General features: G+C 41.6%; 3 protein-coding genes across 3 annotated transcripts in view; 2 read left to right on the plus strand and 1 right to left on the minus strand.

Annotated features, from left to right (window-relative positions):
• Nucleotides 1–4,303, plus strand: part of LOC132583585 (olfactory receptor 10A7-like) — a gene marked incomplete at its 3' end in the record, with an annotated part of 29,179 nt that extends 24,876 nt beyond the window's left edge. The window contains exon 4 of the mRNA XM_060255209.1: nt 4,287–4,303. Coding sequence (XP_060111192.1) covers nt 4,287–4,303 — 17 coding nt within the window. The remainder of the gene's footprint in view (nt 1–4,286) is intronic.
• Nucleotides 4,304–9,494: 5,191 nt separating this feature from the next.
• On the plus strand, nt 9,495–10,457 carry LOC132583586 (olfactory receptor 10A4-like). The gene has a single exon (XM_060255210.1). The coding sequence runs from the start codon at nt 9,495–9,497 to the stop codon at nt 10,455–10,457; it is 963 nt and encodes a 320-aa protein (XP_060111193.1).
• Nucleotides 10,458–13,777: 3,320 nt separating this feature from the next.
• Nucleotides 13,778–14,734, minus strand: LOC132583587 (olfactory receptor 6C75-like). The gene has a single exon (XM_060255211.1). The coding sequence runs from the start codon at nt 14,732–14,734 to the stop codon at nt 13,778–13,780; it is 957 nt and encodes a 318-aa protein (XP_060111194.1).
• Nucleotides 14,735–20,045: the final 5,311 nt, after the last annotated feature.

A 20,045-nucleotide genomic window follows, 5' to 3' on the forward strand; every position in this document is an offset into this window, starting at 1 on the left:
AATATTAGGATTCAGGGGTACAACTTATTTAAAAGGGACAGGCAGATGAGAAAGGGCGGAGGCGTAGCAGTATATGTGAAGGAGGTATATACTTGTGAGAAAATATGCGAATCAGAGCATGGCAGCTCAGTTGAGAATCTCTGGGTAAAAATAAAAGGAGTAAGAAACAACAGCGATATTCTTGTTATCAGGCAGAGGACTTGGATGAGATAATTCTACAGCAGATTGCAAAGTTCTCCAAGAGAAGGGATACAGTGATCATGGGAGATTTCAATTACCCGGACATCTGCTGGAAGTTCAACTCTGCTAAAAATGAAGTCAAATAGATTCCTGACTTGTCTTGCTGACAACTTCCTTTTCCAGAAAGTGAAGAAGGATCTGCTATCTTGAATTTGATTCTCACCAACAAGGAAGAATTGATTGAAGAAGTGGAAATAGTGGGCACCCTGGGCAGTAGTGACCATGTGATTTTGGAATTTACAGTCTTAAAGAAGGGAAAAGCTATACGTAGTCAGACTTATAGGTTGGACTTCAGAAAGGCAAACTTTAATAAACTTAGAACTATGCTGGATAAAATCCTATGGTCAGAAATACTTAGGAGGAAGGGGGTTCAGGAGGGGTGGGAGTTTCTTAAAAGTGAAATACTGAAAGCGCAAGTACAGGCGATTCCTAAGAGAAGAAAAATGGAAAAAAGTCTAAAGAAGCTGAAATGGCTCCATAAACAGCTCTTTAAAGACTTGAGAAATAAAAAGACTCCTTTAGAAATTGGAACGAGGACCTTATAACCAAGGATGAATATAAACAAATCACCAGTGCTTGCAGAGAAAAAGTAAGGAAAGCTAAAGCTCAGTATGAGCTTAGACTGGCCAAAGATGCTAAAAACAACAAAAAAGAGTTCTTTTCTTATGTTCAGAGTAAGAAAAAGAGTAGGGACATGGTAGGCCCATTGCGGGGGCAAGAAAGTGAAATTGTAACAGGTAATGAAGAGAGGGCGGAACTACTCAATTCCTACTTTTCCTTCTCTTCTTCTCTTCTGAGGGGAACGTTGCTCAACATGGCAAAAACAGAACATAAGGAGGGTATGAAGTTCCAACATAGGATCAGCGTAGGGGTAGTACATAAAAACCTAGTTTCTTTAAATGAAACTAAGTCCTCAAGGCCAAATGAATTGCATCCAAGGGTTCTAAAAGAGCTTGTGGATGTAATTTCTGAGCCTCTGGCTATTATTTTTGAAAATTCTTGGAGAACAAGAGAGGTGCTGGAAGATTGGAGGCGGGCGAATGTTGTCCCCATCTTCAAGAAGGGGAAAAAAGAGGAACTGGGTAACTACCGACCCATCAGCTTAACGTCTATACCTGGAAAAGTTTTAGAACAAATCATCAAACAGTCGGTCCTGGAACATTTAGAAAGAATGGATGTGATTACTAAGAGCCAGCATGGTTTTCTCAGGAACAAGTCATGTCAGACTAACCTGATCTCTTTTTTTGAGAAAGTGACTACTTTGCTGGATTGGGGGAATGCTGTAGACATCGTTTATCTTGATTTCAGTAAGGCTTTGATAAGGTTCCACATACCATCCTTGTTGACAAGTTGGTAAAATGTGGTTTGGATCCTGTTAGCGTTAGGTAGATCTGTAACTGGTTGACAGATCGCACCCAAAGAGTGCTTGTGAATGGTTCCTCATCCTCTTGGAGAGGAGTGACAAGTGGGGTGCCTCAGGGATCCGTCCTGGGACCTGTTTTATTCAACATCTTTATCAATGATTTGGATGAAGGAATAGAGAGAATGCTTATTAAATTTGCAGATGATACTAAATTAGGAGGGGTTGCAAACACAAAAGAAGACAGAAACAGGATAGAGGATGACCTTGACAGGCTGGAAAACTGGGCTAAAACCAATAAAATGAATTTTAACAGGGATAATTGTAAAGTTCTGCATTTATATAGGAAATCTGAAGTCTGAAGAATTTAGGAAGTCTGAAGAAGACAGCAATTGGATAGAGAGAGCAACAGAGAAATTGCATTTTATTAATTTATTTTGAATCCCTTGCTCAATTTGATGCTGTGCTAAAAGTATGATTGTGAACATTTAATCAATATTTTATTACTCTTCATACTGGTAGTGGTTCTCTGTACCACATAGACCTCCACTTTCTTGGACACATGATTTTAAAAGGAGCACTGTGGGAGGCAGTCAATTGGTGTGGCTATTCCTCCAGGGGTGCACAAGGCTGTAAACAGTCCCTGTGGTGACCAGATGCTGGGCAACAGGAGACACAGAGGCAAGGCTTCAGAACTTGGAAGGGAAGCTGGGAGTCCTGACCCTCCCAGTGGGCAATTCCTTACAGTGGTCAGTAGTGGTGGTGGGTCACTTGAGAGAGAGAAAAAAGCCTATCCAAATGTTAGGAAAACCTTGGAAGGCATGGTGGAACAGGGCTTGCAGGCCAGAGTGGGCCCATTTTGTACCAGATTTCCTTTTCCTTTTTGTAAAATTTGCCTCATAAAAATACAAGCTGTCTTCAACATTATCTTTAAATCAGTTGCTCACAAGTTGTGAACAAAGAGCCAGTGGTGGGATTCAGCAGGTTCGCACAACTTCTATGGAACCGTTACCTAATGCGCTATCGGTTCTATAGAACCGTTTGTTGGTCGGGCACCCTCGGATCAACGGGGACTTTCCGCTCTAAGTGCCTAAAACTCACCAGTTTCTTTTCCCCACCAGACTGCAAAAAAGCCCAAGCGAACAAGTTAGATGCGCGCCCTGCCAGGAATTGCGTCTCACTCCCTCCAGCCCCTTCCAGCTTCACCACTCCCACGTGTGATTAAAACCCAGGCGCCGAGGAAAAAGCAGCTCAAGCTAACCACTGCGGCGCCTTCTGGGACTCGTAGTCCTTGCGCTCGGTAGCGCAGGAGGCTCGAAAGACTACCAGACCCGGCATGCCCCTCGGCAAAGAAGGGCTCCGCTCGCTCGTGCGCGCTCGCGGAGTCAGGAAGCCCCGCCCACTTTCATTCCTGGAAGGATGAGTAGGCGAAGGTCTGTGGGCTGCAAACGCTTGTGGGGGCGTCGGGCTTGTTTGGTTTTTTTGCAAATGGCAGTCAAATTAGGTGACAGATTTTTCTTTTTGCATAGAGATAAATATTGGAGCGTGTTGCCATGTATGCAAAACAAGGCTTGATAGCTGGGCTTTTCCCCAGCCAATGGTTGATCTGTTCAGATGGGTTCTGTGGCATGCGTTTGGGTGCCCCAACTGTAGTAGCTTTCAGGTGATGGTAAAAAAACCCTCTGCCTGGACATGTGAGTCCTCCATCCGTGTTTGCTTAAGCTTGTATAACCAGCTTTGGTTGGCACACTGCTTTTTTAGGGAGGCCAGCCTTTTAAGCTCACATTGCCAGAGTGACACTTCGTTCTGCAAAGCCGGGGTGTCAACCATCTGACCTGGGGGCTGAATCAGGCCCTCGGAGGGCTCCTATCAGGCCCCTGAGCAACTGACTGTCATCTGCTTCCTTCTTTCTCCTTTCTGTATAACAGCTTGCTTTGCAAGGCTCCCTCAATTGCACAGGAACTGCAGAGCAAAACTTCTATTTTCTCCATTGGCTGAGACTCCTCCCTTGGGGAGGAAGGAGGAGGAATAGCTTGCTTTGCCAGGCTCCCTCAATCGCACAGCAGAGATACTGAGTGAAGCCTCTCTTCCTTCTATTTGCTGAGGCTCCCCCCCCCCCAGTCCCCTGGGGAAGGAAGGAAAGAGCCAGAGCTTCCTTTGCCCAGTTCCCTGGATCCTGTTGGAGAAATACAAAGAAAGCACCTTTAAGACCAACAAGTGCTAATGCTTTTAGCATGTTTTAAGTTTTTTAGGAAATATATTTTTGTTTGTGTCCTTTATAAAGTTTGTATCTTTGCTAGGAAGACTGAAGGTCAGATTCCTGCAAAACTCACAGGTTGATTTCAATCAGTCACTATCAGTGCAATCCTAAAGCCATTTCCCTATGCAGCCCAGTTGCATAGACCTGCGTGAGAGTCTGAGTTAGATCTCCTAAGGATGGTGCTGTGTCTGTTAGCCCCACCTACTGCACAAGGTTGTGCAGATTTAAAGGGGAAGGCTAGTAAACCATGTATAACATCATGTGTACCTGAATACAAAGATGGGCTACATCAGGGGTAGGGAAATGGCTGAGAAGTTGAATGCATTTTTGCCTTCAGTGTGGAAGACGAGAAGTGTTTGCCCGCTCCAGAACCACTAATTTTGGAAGGGGTGTTGAAAGACCTGAGTCAGATTGAGGTGACAAGAGAGGAGGTCCTACAACTGATAGACAAATTAAAAACTAATAAGTCACCAGGTCCGGATGGCATACATCCGAGAGTTCTGAAAGAACTCAAAGTTGAACTTGTTGATCTTCTGACAAAAATATGTAATCTTTCATTGAAATCTGCCTCCGTTCCTGAAAACTGGAAGGTAGCAAATGTCACCCCCATCTTTAAAAAGGGTTCCAGAGGATTTCCGGGAAATTACAGGCCAGTCAGTCTGACTTCAATACCGGGAAAGTTGTTAGAAACCATTATCAAGGACAGAATGAGCAGGCACATTGATGAACACGGGTTATTGAGGAAGACTCAGGGTGGGTTCTGTAAGGGAAGATCTTGCCTCACTAACCTGTTACAGTTCTTTGAGGGGGTGGACAAAGGGGACCCAATAGATATTGTTTACCTTGACTTCCAGAAAGCTTTTGATAAAGTTCCTCATCAAAGGCTCCTTAGAAAGCTTGAGAGTCATGGAGTAAAAGGACAGGTCCTCTTGTGGATCAAAAACTGGCTGAGTAATAGGAAACAGAGAGTGAGTATAAATGGGCAGTCTTCGCAGTGGAGGACGGTAGTGCCTCTCCCCAAAATACCCTCCCAGTTTCAAAAAGATTGGACCAGGGGGTCCAATTCTATGAGCCCCAAAAGAAGGTGCCCTTATCCTTCATTATTTCCTATGAAAGGAAGGCATTGAAAAGGTGTGCCATCCCTTTAAATGTGAGGGCCAGAACTCCCAATATGGAAATATCTTCAATAAATCTTTCTTTAAACATAATCTAGTTGTCTTTACCTCTTTTACTGTTCTTATTGCAGTATTTAATGCGTGAATTATTAAACTACCTTTCGGTATATCTTTTGATATAGTTAAAATGGTCATTAGGACATAGAACCTGTTGTTAATTTATTTGAATCCCACCACTGCAAAGAGCATAATAATAGTTTGGACATACAAATGGCATACAAATAATATAAAAGAAAGAAAATAATCATCAATAAAAGAAAACAATAGGTATATCAAAACAATTGGCAATCTTTGGAATGTCCCACCCCTAGCTATAAGCCATTGTGAAGTCTTCAACTGCAGGCTGGTTCTCACAGAGACTGATCAAGCACAAGCCTCAGAGCTTGATGAAAAAAGTAGACTTCTTTGTGTATGTCTGAAAGTTTTTCAGCAGATTTTAAAGAAGACTAGGATCCTGAGGGGCCTTAATACAAATATGACTTGAAAACAAAATATTTTTGAAAACAGTGTTCCAGTAGTGAAAAGCTGCCTCTCTACTGGAAGCTTTCCAAAGGATTGTCTCTTGTCTAGCAGCCTGGCAATGCGGAAGATTCCTTAATTTAGTGTTCTATACGATTTGATTGCCATTGTTAACTCTGGCCTAGAGTTAAAGCCAATACTTACAGTCTTTCCCTCACCAAGCACTACTTCACAGTGATAAACATATTTGTAGGAGTGAATGAACAAAACATAGCCCCAGTAGGGGAGAGAGGACTTCCCTGGTGCTCCAGATCATTTCCAAAGTACAGTTATGGTGTTAGTTATGTCTCCACAGCAGGCCCCACATTTTTAACACACATGAAGCTGCCTCAGACAAAATCCAACCATCAAGAACAATATTGTTTACTCAGATTGGCAGTAGCTATCCAAGGTGGGGATGGGTGCAAGCCAAACCGTGAAACCAAATTAATCACAAATTTTGCCCTGTTTGTGGTTTGGGAAAAGGCATTCATGGAGAGTCACCTGGTCACCACAATCTTTTAGGACAGTTTGCGGAACTTCATGGATGGAGCAGGAATCAGGAGTTTAAAAGGAGTTTGAGTTTAAAGGGACTCTTCTTTCCACTCTCAGGGAAAACCACAAAAACATCTGAGCAGCAGGGAGGTTCCCCCCACTACTCAACTGTTTCAGGCTGTCTTGTGCAGTCCATTTAAACTTTAAAAGGATGACAGACAACAGCCCCAAAACTAGCTGTGTGGCGGAGAGGCCACCCAACCCTGCCGCTCTTTGGGATGTCTTCTGCAGTTCCTTTAAAGTTTGAATGAACACCTTCCCTCTGAAGAAAGGTTAAAGAGGTTAGGGCTTTTTAGCTTGGAGACAAAGACTGTGGGGTGACATGATAGAGGTTTACATAATTATGTCTGGGATAGAGGAGTTAGAGAAGGAAGTACTTTGCTCCCTTTCTCAGAAGAACTCATGGGCACTCAATGAAATTAAGGAGAAGTAGGTTTAGAACAGAAAAAAGGAAGACTAATTTGCTGCTGCAGGAAGTGGTGGCACCTACAACATAGACAGCTTCAAAAGAGGATTGGATAAACATATTGAGCAGAGGTCCATGAGTGGCTATTGGCCAAAAATGCGTAGGAACAACAATGCTTGGGAGCAATGGGATGGGGGACTTTTGGAGTTCTGACCCTGCTGATGGACCTCCTAATGGCACCTGGGGTTTGGCTACTGTGAGTATTACATTGGATGAGCTATTTGCCTTATCCAGTGGTTACTCTTCCATTCTTAGATAGACTATAGAGAAGTAATGCATCAGTCTCTCTCCCATTTCTCCCACCAGCAATCTGATGACATAGTACTACAGTTGAGCTTAATGGCTGTATAATGGAGTAGGATGGGTATATGAAACAAGCACAAATGTTTGGAATTTCTGTTTGACAGGCAGCTTGTTGCTTAAGAAGACTATCTGATTAGTTGCTCTGTGTTCCTCAGTAATCATTGTAGTCTATAGAAAAGTTTTACATGCCATGGGCTCACACTAGCACTGGATGATAGGATTCTTGGGCAGACTGGATGGTTGCCAGCTCTTCCTTGGTCACATAGGTACAGACGGTAGCACAGCCAGTTAATTGGGCTCCTGCAATATAACCTTAATCCACAGGGATTTACATATTTACTAGAGTTTTGCAGAGGGATTTATTAATTTTACTCCCCTAAAAATTAAACAAGTAGCAATTTGGTAAAAAAGAAAAGAATGATGCTTTCCCATCATCCCTAAATAACAAAGGAAGGAGGGGAAGGAATCATATAACAATCTACTGGAAGATTCCAAAGCTCCTTGTCACATGCTGAGAACTACACTTCTCGAAAAGAAAAAGATGCTTTCAGGGCTCTGACTGTATATCAGAAGGAAGGAACACTATTCTGCTAGGAAGATGCTGCCAAACATAGTGCTTATGATGCTGAGGAAACCTTTTCACACTCTCAGTGTTGTAGCTCACAGTGGTATGAGGTATTTATTTTCCCTTCAAATTTTAATGTTCCTTCCTTAGCCTCAATTTCTATTGTATTCATCTATCTTTTCTTCCTTTTTTATTTTTTCAAATTTTCTTTATTGAAGTATTTATTACATGCATTTTGTTGTATTTCTTCTACCCTTGATTCAAGTGTTCCTATCAAGGATACAAAGCAGCCAAGGGCAAACACTTTTCAATGGCATTAATTTCAATGAGAAATTTACTCTTCAATCATAAACAGAATTACACTTTCTTAGGTTTACAAAAGCAGATCTCTAATTAGAACTGAAATGTAAAGGATGCACTTATATGTTTTACACTGAGATCATGGACGCTTAAAATGACTCAATCACGCTCTACGTATTTTCAGAAATATTTGATATTTATTGAGGTGCAAGACTTCAACATCATTTGCGGGATTTCTCTTGGGGGAATGCCAAGGGAGGAGAAAACTGAAGTCATGATCCTCCTTCACCCTTCACTATGGGTTCATGGTGAGAGGGACTTTGGTTCAGAGATAAAGCATCTACTCTAACCACTGGTTTCTTAGAAGGAGCTTAGTAAAAGCTCAGTATATTAATATACCATCTACTAAAAATAATCTGCAGCTTCTGAGGAAGATAGGTGAGTATGGCAGCCAGCTTAACTCAGCCCACCCCTTCAAGGAGGTCACGGCATGGCATTGTTAAACTAAACACTTAATCCTCTTTAAACCATCCTAATCTTTTGAAAGTGTGTGGAAAGGTCCTTCCTTAGTATTCCAACCCCACTACAGGAGTACTCCTATCCACCATTTTTGTGAGAATATATGTCTCTGTTTATATATTCCTTTGCCTCTTAGGCCTATTATGCATGCACACCTTAGCGTAGATTTTCAGAGCAGTGTATTTATTCTGCAGCTACCCTTAAAAATGTACTTTTCTAAATTGGGGTATAATAGTGACATGTGGAGAGTGGTGTCCAAAGGTTTTTTTTGTTTGTTTGTTTACAAAATTAAGCAATTGTCCTATTGCAGCTGCGCAGTAACATCCAGAAAGCACCTTCCATTAAAATCACTGTGGTTCTGGTTTTGTGCACGCATTTTAGCATTAGTTCACTGAATGAAAGAGAACAGAAAGGAATGCAAGAAAAGGAAGAAAACCAACTGTTGAAACTGACCAGAGTTTTTCTGAAACTGACTCAGTTGTGAAGCTTCATTTTCCAAATTGCCACGCACAGGCGATTCTCTGCTGTGTTATTGGCCACTGTGAAAAATGGGAGTCACACAATCTCATAATATGGGGAAATGTGTTGAGTGTACAGGATGCACGGTAGAATTCATGGATACTCGCATTGCAAGCTGTGATGTTTGGCAATATGTGTGTCTGTGTGCGTGCACTTGTGCAAAGTTGGATGCATCTCCAATCTCCACCACACTTTGCACAGGACTGCAATTTGAATAGGAGATGAATGCTCTGGCAGAAGCACTGGAGAGCTTTTTTAGTTTTGTGCTGCTAAATTGGGGGGGGGGGGGGGTGTATTCTTGCCAGTGCCCTAGCTCAGCTGCATAGTAACACTAATTCCCTGCCCCTTGCAAATTTGCAAGGCTTTCTCCTTGTTATTCTCTAATATGATCCTGCACACTCATCATGATGTTGGTAGTTTTTTAGAGCCTGTCCTGTGTGGATTACACTCTGTCCTCCAAACAGATACATAACAAGTGATTCTTAGGTTTAATGGTTTGCAGAGGGTCCATGTGACTCAGCAGCCATTTCAATGCTAGGCTTTTGGCGACTGCCAAAATGGATCCCCCAAAAAACATTTTTGTCCACTAAAGCATGAAAAGGAAAAATGTTTTCAAAACTTTAGGATTCCCATCCCAATCTCTCTCTCTCTTTACATCTCGTGTCAGTTTCATTCCACTGTTCTTCTATGATTTGACTTGGAGTGTCCACTTGAAGTATCTCTTGTCTTTGCAGATGAACTATTGGATCAAGGCAGCACATGGAAATGAAACTCATGTGACCATATTTCACATCCTGGGATTTTCAGGAAGTCCATTACTAGAGTTGTTGTTTTTCCTTCTCTGCTTGACTGTCTACACCCTAACCCTGCTGGGAAATAGTCTCATTGTTTTCCTCACACTGTCCAACCCAGCTCTTCAGACACCCATGTATTTCTTCCTTCGGAACCTTTCTTTCCTGGAACTTTGCTACAGCTCTGTCACCATGCCCAGGATATTGACAAGTTATGTTACAGGAAACAATAAGATCTCCTTTACTGGCTGTGCAGTTCAGATGTCTTTTTTTCTCCTCATGGGATGTGCAGAGTGTTACATCCTGGGTGTCATGGCATACGATCGGTATGTGGCTGTGTGTCGCCCTCTGAGGTACATGGCCATGATGGACAAACGTTCCTGTATGCTGCTAGTTGCTGGATCTTGGATGAGTGGCTTGCCAGTTTCCTCTGTTCAGACCACTCTGACCTTCTCTTCTCCATTCTGTGGCCCCAATGAAATCAATCACTTCTTCTGTGATATCCCCCCTGTCCTGAATCTGGTTTGTGCTGACACTTCCCAAATAAAAATGGCTATGTTGATTATCACTGTGGTCATCATCATTGCCCCATTCACACTAATCCTCATTTCATATGCTCACATCATTGCTGCTGTGGTGAGGATGAGCTCATCTGAAAGCAGGCAGAAGGCTATCTCCACATGTTCCTCCCACCTTCTGGTGGTGACTTTGTTCTATGGCTCTGCCATGACAGTGTACCTGCTCCCCCAAAGCAGTGACAGTTCAGGGAATGACAAAGTGCTATCCCTTTTTTACACCATGGTTACCCCCATGGTGAATCCCATCATATACAGCTTTCGAAACAAGGAGGTGAAAGCTGCCCTATGGAGGACAGTTGGCTTTCCATTATTATCTCAAGAGACTTGAAGATCTTGAGCTCTTTGGGAATGAATATCCTCAGCATGAAGGAACCTGATTAACCCCATTTCCTATTGTTTAAAATAATGATGATGAGGGTCAAGACTGTAAGGTAAAAAATAAAATAAAATTGCTTTACAATCTGGGGAAGGATCAGTGCTTCTGGCTTCTGCCCATATCTTTGCTCAAAGCAGCAATGCTTTTTAAATTCTAAGTCCTGCATGATACTTTCTGTGGTTTTCCATTCATCAGCTTTATTCTGTAAACTGCCCCCATTTTAGAGAGTAGCTTCCCAGGGCATCTACATTTCTCTTAATGCTTCAGAGGGCTTGTCAGAACTTTTTAGAAGATCCTTTGGCTCCTTAATATGCCGGTTCTGTGTATGCCTTGAAAAATAGTACTCTTGGTTCAATGTTATTTTGAAAAGTTTTTTTTTAACTTTCAGTTCTATTGTTTTAAGAACTGTGTAATCTTGTATAGGTTTTTCTTGTTGCCCCTCTCCAATTATCTGGGAGAAAGGTGTATGTATAAATGCTTTAAATGAATAAATTGACAAATTAAAAAAAAAATCTGTTGTTGGGGGGGATCCACAAGGAATTATGGGAGGCATTGCATTCTCTCTTCCCCCACTATTTCCTCTTTCCCTTCCCTGGCAGACCCCCCCTCCCCATAGCCTCTCCTTGTTTTCCTGCTCCCTTTTTTCATTCCTACCCATCAGCTGACCTACTTTTACCTGCCCCCTGTCTTCAGTTTTCTTTTCCTCCCTCTGGCAGCCACTCCCCAGAGAAAAAACTATGACCAAGTTGCATGGTGTCAGCTCATTCAGGCACAGTTGCATAGTGGGGGATCTGCAAGGACTTGAAAGTAAGTATTTCACTTTTCCCTATATACTCTTCAGCATACTATTTTCTCCTTTTCTCCTCCTGGAAACTCCCAAATCATCATCTTTCCATGCTTCCTAAACTTTACACTCACCAAAAACCCTACCTTTTTCCTGCTCTCCCCAGTCTTCAGCTACATTTATTATTTATTTACTTCATTTAAATTCCACCTTACTCCCCATGACACTCCCATCCCCAGTTCAGGGTTGCTAGCCCCCAAGTGGGAGTAGGGGATCCCCTGATTTTGCAAGTTCTGGCCCCAGCAGCCATGACCTGGTGCAACATCCCCAACATGATGGCACACAGAAAATACCAGAGCATCATCAAACAACATTCCCAGCATGATGTCACTGTTGTGTGGTGTCAAAGACTGCTTATGGTGACATTGCTCCAACCCCCTACTCCTGGAAAGCTCCCTTCCACACCCTGCCAGCAAGAGTGAAGGGCCTAGCAACCCTACCTCAATTTTATCTTAACAATATCCCTATGAAGCAACAGCCAGATTCTAGTCTAGGAACACCTTAGAACCCAACAAGACTTTTGGTCTCTAAAGATGATATTGAACTTGGATCTAGATGTTCTACCCCAGACCAACACAGATACCCTCTGAAACTATCATGTGAGGTAAGTTATGCTGAAAGTAGGTAGCTGGCTCAAGGTCACAAGGTGAGCTTCCCCAGCAGACTGGGGTTTCAGATCATAGTCTGAAATTCTAACTTCTGCGTCACTCTGACTTTTGTGAGGTGACTGTTCATTAACAAGCGACCCCGTGGTGCAGAGTGGTAAAGCAGCAGTACTGCATTACTGAGGTCTGAACTCTCTGCTCACAACCTGAGTTCGATTCCGACGGAAGCTGGATTCAGGTAGCTGGCCCAAAGTTCACTCAGCCTTCCATCCTTCTGAGGTCGGTAAAATGAGTACTCAGCTTGCCAAGGGGAAAGTGTAAAAGGCTGGGAAAGGATATGGCAAACCACCCCATAAAAAGTCTGCCATGAAAACGTTGTGAAAGCAATGTCACCCCAGAGCCTGAAACGACTGGTGCTTGCACAGGGGACCTTTTCTTTCCTGTTCATTAACAGCAGCAAGCAGTGAGGCCTGGGTGAGTCATGCAAGTCCAGTGGTAGCAATTTGTCTTATTTGTTGCTGCCTGGCCTGGCCCTGATGAGTCCTCAGGAAACTGCCCTGCTGAAGGGAGAGGGAATATCCATGTTTGTATGTTGGCATGTGAAGAAAGTTAAATCGCAGTGGTCATTGATCAGTTTAATCAGGACATGTTGGTAAATGCAATCCATCCACCCACCCAAAAAAGAAAAAGAAAAGGGGAAAAAAGAGGCTTTCAAATATTCTTTCTGAGCAGGAGAGTAGACTCAGGATGCATTATCAACTGGTGATTCACGCAGAGGCTATGAGGAACCCTTTTTAGAGATTATTGTTCCTCTTACTAACTTATTATACTGAGAGAAACTAAAATGGTAGAATATAATCCCAGCACATTCACAATTTTAGGAAGAAGTGTATGAAGTAATAGTCTTTGATGGATTAAAAAAATGAGAGATCTAACAGAATAATTAAAATATGGACAAAAGTGGTGTGAGAACAACATAGCAACAATGGAATACTTGCATTGAAGGCTCACCCAAATTCATATATTTAAGGGGGAATCGTTCTTTAATACTTTAATTATATTTTTGTCAATAAATGCAAATTCATTAGGAGTAAAAACAAGATTTATGTTGTTGTTTTTTTAATTTAATTAATTAAATGGGTTCATTTACTTGTTCAGACCATACATGTCTGTTAAACGTCATCTCTGATATTGGCATCAAGATAAAAAATAGAGTTATTTCAGCAGGCAGTTGAAACAGATTTCAGAACCAGAATGCATTAATATCCATGAAAAAAATGTTGATGTCCATCAGAAAAAGTGCATTTTCTACAAGCTAGCATTCATCCATGGCGCTTTGTCCCAAACTTAAACTGATTGTAAACTAATATGGATTTTAACAAATAACTTCCAGGTCTAAACTCTAGCATTCTAGCTATGAGAGCACTACAAAGCTCACAATAATTTCACGTTATCCATGTTTGGACAGATAAGTGCAGATGAGTACCAAATGTGTAAGAAAAGTCCAGTGTTATCTGAAGAACAACAAAATTTATCCAGCTAACAGTCCTTCACGGTAACTGCGGTAAAAGCATTACATGGGTAATAATATTAGTAAGATCATATGAGTCCATTATGCAATTTGTAAAGAAATAAATGTTTATAAAGTGTATCCCATACTATTTGAAAATTAGACCTATCTTGAAAGTGCCTGGACTTATACTTAGCTTCATGGACAAAACAATCCCTCCTAAAATATGATAATTCGGCATGGCAACTGATTCTTTCTTCATCATAAAACAAAATAAAGGTTCTGTTTTAAGTTTAGGATGGAAAAAAAGAGTTCAATGAAATCTAATGCAGTTCACACATTTGGTAGCAGTTCTCCTTATAGCCTGCTTCACCTCTTTGTTCCTCAGGCTGTAAATGAGAGGATTAACCAGAGGAGTCAGGATGGTATAAAAAACAGAGAAGGCTTTGTTCAGCTCTTTAAGTTCACTGGCATCTTGCAAAAGATACACAGTGATGAGGGTGCCATAAAAAATGGTCACCACAATAAGGTGAGATGAGCAGGTAGAGAAGGCCTTTTGCCTTCCTGTGGTGGATGGGATTCCAAGAATGGCTGCAATGATGTGTGCATATGATGCTATGGTTAAAATAAATGGAGGCATAGTAGAAATGGAGGTCAGAACAGCCGATACAAGTTTTACCTGACTTGCATCACTGCAGGCTAGGTTCATCATTGGAATGAAATCACAGAAGAAATGTTCGATTACATTGGGGCCACAGAAGGATAATGGCAATATAAATGCTAACAATACAGTGTCTATGACAATACTGCCAATCCAAGATCCAGCTACAAGCCAAAAGCAAACTTTGAAATTCATAAGAACTGAATAATGTAAGGGTTTACATATTGCCACATAACGATCATATGACATTGCTGCTAGGAGATAGCATTCCGTTACTGCTAAGAAAACAAAAGCCCATAATTGTGCAATACAGCCATTCACTGAAACACCTTGGTTCTCAGTTAAGAAGTTGACAAGCATTCTGGGGAGAATGGTTGAAGTGTAGCAGGTCTCCAAGCAAGACAAATTGCCCAAGAAGAAATACATGGGGGTACGTAGGTGCTGATCTGTCAAAACTAGTATAATGATGGTCAGGTTTCCAGACATGGTCATGATATAGATTATTAGGAAGACTACAAATAGAAGGATACGCAGTTCTTGGAGCTCTCCAAATCCATGAAGGATGAATTCTGTGATTATGGTCTCATTTCTCCACTTGAGTTTCTGCATGACTGGTGGAAATGACAGCAAAATATATGCAATCAGAATGAATTTTTCCCATCTAGTCCCCTGAGTTGTATGGGTTTGTATGGGTTCTAGACCACATGCAGATTTTCCTATGGTTAATATAATAAGAATAAATACGGAACATTTTAGTAGGCTACCCAAAGCTCTAATTTTTTTGCCTCACCATCACTGAACCTCTTAGAGGAAAATACAGCTTTACAGCTTTTCAATGCTTTTTTTCCACCAGCAATTATATTTGTTTTATCAAGATTATATACAGGGTGTAAATATTGATTTGGGTTTATTAACAAAGAACTGAGTTGAAATAAGGCCCGATTGTGGTCCACAGGAAAAGCCATGGAGCTGCAATTAAAAGTGTTAAAAGGACACTAAGAGCTGCAAGATTAGAGCCAACTGATTGGTTCCACTGGAGAATAAATGAGGAAGAATTTCTATGATCATCCAAAAAGATTACGGTGGCAATCATTTACCCTGCATATGGGGCTTGTATTAAGGAGGGAAACTGGGCAAGACTGGATGAATCCCTCTCTTTGATACATAGTCTGAGAACCCTTTCCAGGGAGTGGCGGGGGGGGGGGTGACTAACAAAGCCAACATTCTAGCATTGTATGAAGCATAACAAAGGTCAAGAGCAGCATTACAGAACCCAGCAATTATGGAGAAGCAAAGGAGTCAACCAAACAGCAAATGGTCAAGAAATACCATTGTTATTACTATGAAGTTGTGGCCTTGATCAGTTTCTGTATGGAAAAAAAAAAACTTCTGAAGATCCCCTACAGTGTGTTGAACTTATGTGAAAGATGTAATAACAAATACAAATAAATCTCTCTGAACTGTCACAAGGGGAGGTGCTGTGGTTCAGTGTTAGATCATCTTTGCATGCAGAAGCTTTCAGGTTTAATCCCCAGCATCTCCAGTTAAAAGACTTAGGTAGTAGGTGATATGAAAGATGTCAACCGGAGAACCACTGCTAGTCACAGTAAACACTCTATCAATATATGTGTGTTCATTGGTGTGTATTATGAGCAGTTCAGAGAGTCTACCTGGTGATGCAATGAGAATAAAATACTTACCTAGTAGTTCTTTGAAGCCAGCTATACCTGATCACAATACTTTAAAAATTAAGGGGGGAACTGCCATCATTTCCAGTCACTTTCCATTCTTAGTAAGTCTTGGTTCAACCCAGCTCCTTTTCAAATAATGTAAAAAGTATAAGGGTACAGCAGTGGGGGAAGTGGTGTGCCCACTGTGTTTTGAGCAGGAGGAAAGAAGAGACTGTTGACACCCAAGGTCTTCTGAGCCATCTGTGAATCCTGGTTAACATGCTTTCTGTGGCTCATGTAAACAGGAACAGAACTGGAGAAAAATTGTGCTGTCCTTTAATGTGTAGTTTAATGTGGAAATGGCAGGTGAAACTGTTCATGAAATTGAGTTAAGTGACATAGTCTGATAAATAATATCAGACTTTTTCTCCAAGCTGCTGGCATCCCTAAGCAAAGAGTGATTACCAAGCCATTCCTTGCTCAGTCTTACCTGAATACCAAAGTTGTATGCAGAGATAAAAGCCCTCAAGGGGACTCCCTCATACTTTGTGGATATATTAAATTCTGTTGCCAGATCTCTAAATAAGTGTCACAAATGTGACTATTTTACAGAGCATTAAAACAGTATATTGATGGCATCATCAGTGGGCCCCACTTGTCATGGAAGACATAGAAACCAAAAATCTTGTATTAGTTCCAACCCACTTAGTAATCCATCAAAAGTGGGAATGAAGCTAGTAGTGGGAACCTAGCTTGTTCATTATCTCATCTTCTTTTTGCAGCCATATCTGCACAAGAGTTTTGGAATCAAGTCATTCTCATCCCTTTGCCACCTAGACTCTTTCTCACTGCTGCATATAAGCAAGTCTGCAGAAGACACCAAGTGCAGTCAAAATATGCTAACAGTGCAAACCTAAGCAAGAGTTACACCCTTATAAATAATGGCTGTAACTCTTATAAGGATTGCACTATAAATACAGGCTAGCATCACGGATCCCCAGTGTGGTGCCTTGGGGGTGCCATGGCACCTGCCAGTGCCTTCCCTGATGCCCACCAAATCTTTTTAGAAAGTGGGTGAGGCAAGCGGCACTTCTTCCTAGTAGGGCTTCTAATCACCAATTTGGAATCTGATTGACTATTCAGAGTAAAATAGCATTTCAATTACAGCTGCCACTGTAATGCCAATTTTATTCTCTCTCTTCATCTTTCCCAGCATATATATATATTTTTAAAAAATTACTCCTTGTCTCCCTTGCATTTGGGCTTTCTCTCTGTGTGTGGTTGGCTTTACCTCCCACGTGGTCATTTTGTGGCTGTGTCCACCATCCTGTGTTAGAATTCAAAAGGTGTCCACAGGTTCAAAACGTCTGGACACCTCTGGTCTAGCAATACCATACTGAGAAGGATTACATTCTTCTGAGCATTGACTTCACGAGATTTAGAAGGGCATAACTCAAGATGATATTATAAGTGTTTTCTGCAAGCAGGACAGCAGAAAACATTAAATACAAGTCTGTTTGTGCTTTCAGCAACAGCATGCAGACAAACTAAAACAGATGCAATATTCTCTATCACTGAATCTCTTTGCCCTTAGTTCATCTAAGACAGCATTCTGTGTCACACAGTAGCCAACTAATTGTCCATGTCGCTGTTTCAAACAGATGATGAAAGCACTAACTAGTTCTATGCAATAGTTAAAGCATACATGAGACTTCTGCTGCTTCATTATCTGTCCACCCTGTTTTTGTTATGGAAACAAATCATACATTCAGCAGGTAATGCTTACCTGAAATCTGAAGTACAAGAAATCTTGAAAGAGCAATCCCGAATTTTTTGTCGTTAATCAAGAATATTCAGGGATTAAAAAATCTGAAAAGTACTGACACAGATCTTTTACATTTGCTTGAAAAATCATATTATTATTTTTAAAGTGGGGAAATGAAAACTCTTCAACCATGTTCCTGCATAATTTACAGTGACAATGATTGATTCTCTCCTTCACAGTTAAGATTTCTTATATGGACCGTAACTACTTAAGAAGAAAGCAAGAAGCAGTAGATACCCCCTCCTAATGAGACTCTTGGGGAATGTTTAATTTTAAAAGAACAACATTTTCATTTTCTCTCTCAGGAGCATGCCTGTGGTCAAAAAAGAAAGGAAGAAAATTCAAGAAATGTCAAGGGAACTTGAAAAATGGTTTTGTGTTTGTTTTTTTAAATTGTCTCTATTTTTTTTCCTTAAACCAATAGTGCAACTATAAAGAGCTGTGGTCAATGTGTTGAGTCTAGATAGCTTTTTTGTTAGCAAAAAGGAGAAGAAGGATACCTTGGACCACCCAAAAGATTGTGCGATCTGTATTGGCAAAAGCCATGAAGGAAGGGAGGTTTTCCAATACTTGTTCCTTTTTGTAAACCCCTCAGCCCTGGTTTCAGTTACTAGGTTCTTGGGCTGCATATTTGGGAAATTACAAGGTATTTATTTCTCTTGTCCATTTCTGTAACTGCCAGCATTTCTTCTGATTCTCAGGCAGGGATTTTTCACCAGAAAGTTTTAAACCGAGAGGCCAGGGATAGAATGTGGCACTTTTACTGATGTATTTCTTTTACACTATTCATGACATTTATACAAAACGTTTGGATTTAATTAGAGCTGCCAAACTCCTTAGAAATGTCAACTTACATTAAATGTCAAGTTCCTAAGGTCTGTTAGCCTTGTCCACCTGTTTTCATTCTGTGCCAACTGTTAGGATTACTTTGTACCTGGCCCATTATGTACCTGGAGCAGGGAATTAAGATCAGCTTGTGCCAGAATCATCCCACCTAAGCCATTCTAGGGACTTAATGGAATCTTTCTCTTGGTACATGCTTGGGTGGAATTGTTCCTGCAGAAGATAATTATAATGCAGCCCTAAGTGAAGTTACACCCTTCTCAGTCCATTAGCTTCAATAGATTTACAAGGATGCAACTCTGTTTAGGATTGCACTGTTCATTTATATATTCGGGGTGTATAAATATTAGAGGAACTGCATCAGGTCTTTGTATTTCCTTGGGATCCCAAACAAATAAGCCACGTTGACCCAGAATACCATTCAAGATGGATCTTTGCTCCAGGCCAGGGTGATCTGCCTTTTGGAAGAACTGACCAGCAGCTGTAATTGGTAGTGTACTATAACCATTTTTGCAAATGCTTTTGGCAATTGAGCTTCACACTTCACAGAGCATTTCATCCCTTAATGCTCAGTACAAATTCTTCAACTCCAAAATTCCAGGTAATGATAGCTGAAAGCTGATGCAGGTATGGTGTTAGCTACTGGATCTCCTTTCTTCCCAAGAGAAGTCTCTCTTCAGCAAGTAAGTTAATGGCCCATTAGCCATGCAGGTGAAGCACCTGCATACTCACTGGAATTTAGGGTTGCTAACCTCCAGGTGAGGTCTGGAGTTGCCCTGGAATTATAGCTGATCTCCTGTCCCAACTACAGAAATGAGTCCTCCCCCCCCCCCCCCCCGAAAATGGCAGCTTTGGCAGGTGGACAGAGTAGCATTACATCCCTGCTTAGCTTCCTCTGCTCCCAAAGCTCTGCCTTCCCCACTGTCTACCCCCAAATCTGTTAGAAAAATCCAATGCAAAGTTGGCAATCCTAAAGGGCCTGCTCAGGAGTAAAGACCTACTCTGGAGTAAGGGTCAGTTTGGGAGTAGAGTAAGAGAGTCAAGAAGTAGGGGTGGCAGAGAGGAAGTGGTTAAAAGGCAGAAATGAGTAAAATTAGGAAAGGAAGGGCTATTTTACAAGCATTAAGCCTGGGAGAGGGGAAGCCAGTAAAGCCTAGAGTAGCCACAACCCAAGTACACCAGACTATGAAAGGAATGAAGGCTTCTCCAGCAGTGGTGGCCTAGTTACCTCAGATCAAACCAGGGTTACTAGTTGCCTGAAGGGGAAAAAAAAAGAAATCCTGTCCCTTTAATGGAGGCTTACTGGAATGTTTTTTACCAAGTTTAGTTGTTGTTTACTTACATGCCGTGAAAAACCTCAGCTTTCCATTTCCACATATTAAGCCTCTATTAAAGGAGCAGGACATTTTTTCCCCTTGGCCTGCCGGCTCTCCTAGGTCTAGGGTCACCAGGTTTCTCCTGGCCACCAGCAGGTGATGGGGAGCAGGTTGGATTGACAGCTCCAGGTCGAGAAACTCTTGGAGATTTGGGGATGGTGCCTGCTGGTGAGTCATAGGTCTGCACTCAGCACCTCTCCCCTCTA

This window comes from Heteronotia binoei, chromosome 15, assembly GCF_032191835.1.
Source record: "Heteronotia binoei isolate CCM8104 ecotype False Entrance Well chromosome 15, APGP_CSIRO_Hbin_v1, whole genome shotgun sequence".
Lineage (NCBI taxonomy): Eukaryota > Metazoa > Chordata > Lepidosauria > Squamata > Gekkonidae > Heteronotia > Heteronotia binoei.

Coding starts and splice junctions, on each gene's coding strand:
- LOC132583586 (XM_060255210.1), top strand. CDS start 9,495: ATGAACTATTGGATCAAGGCAGCACATGGAAATGAAACTCATGTGACC.
- LOC132583587 (XM_060255211.1), bottom strand. CDS start 14,734: ATGCAGAAACTCAAGTGGAGAAATGAGACCATAATCACAGAATTCATC.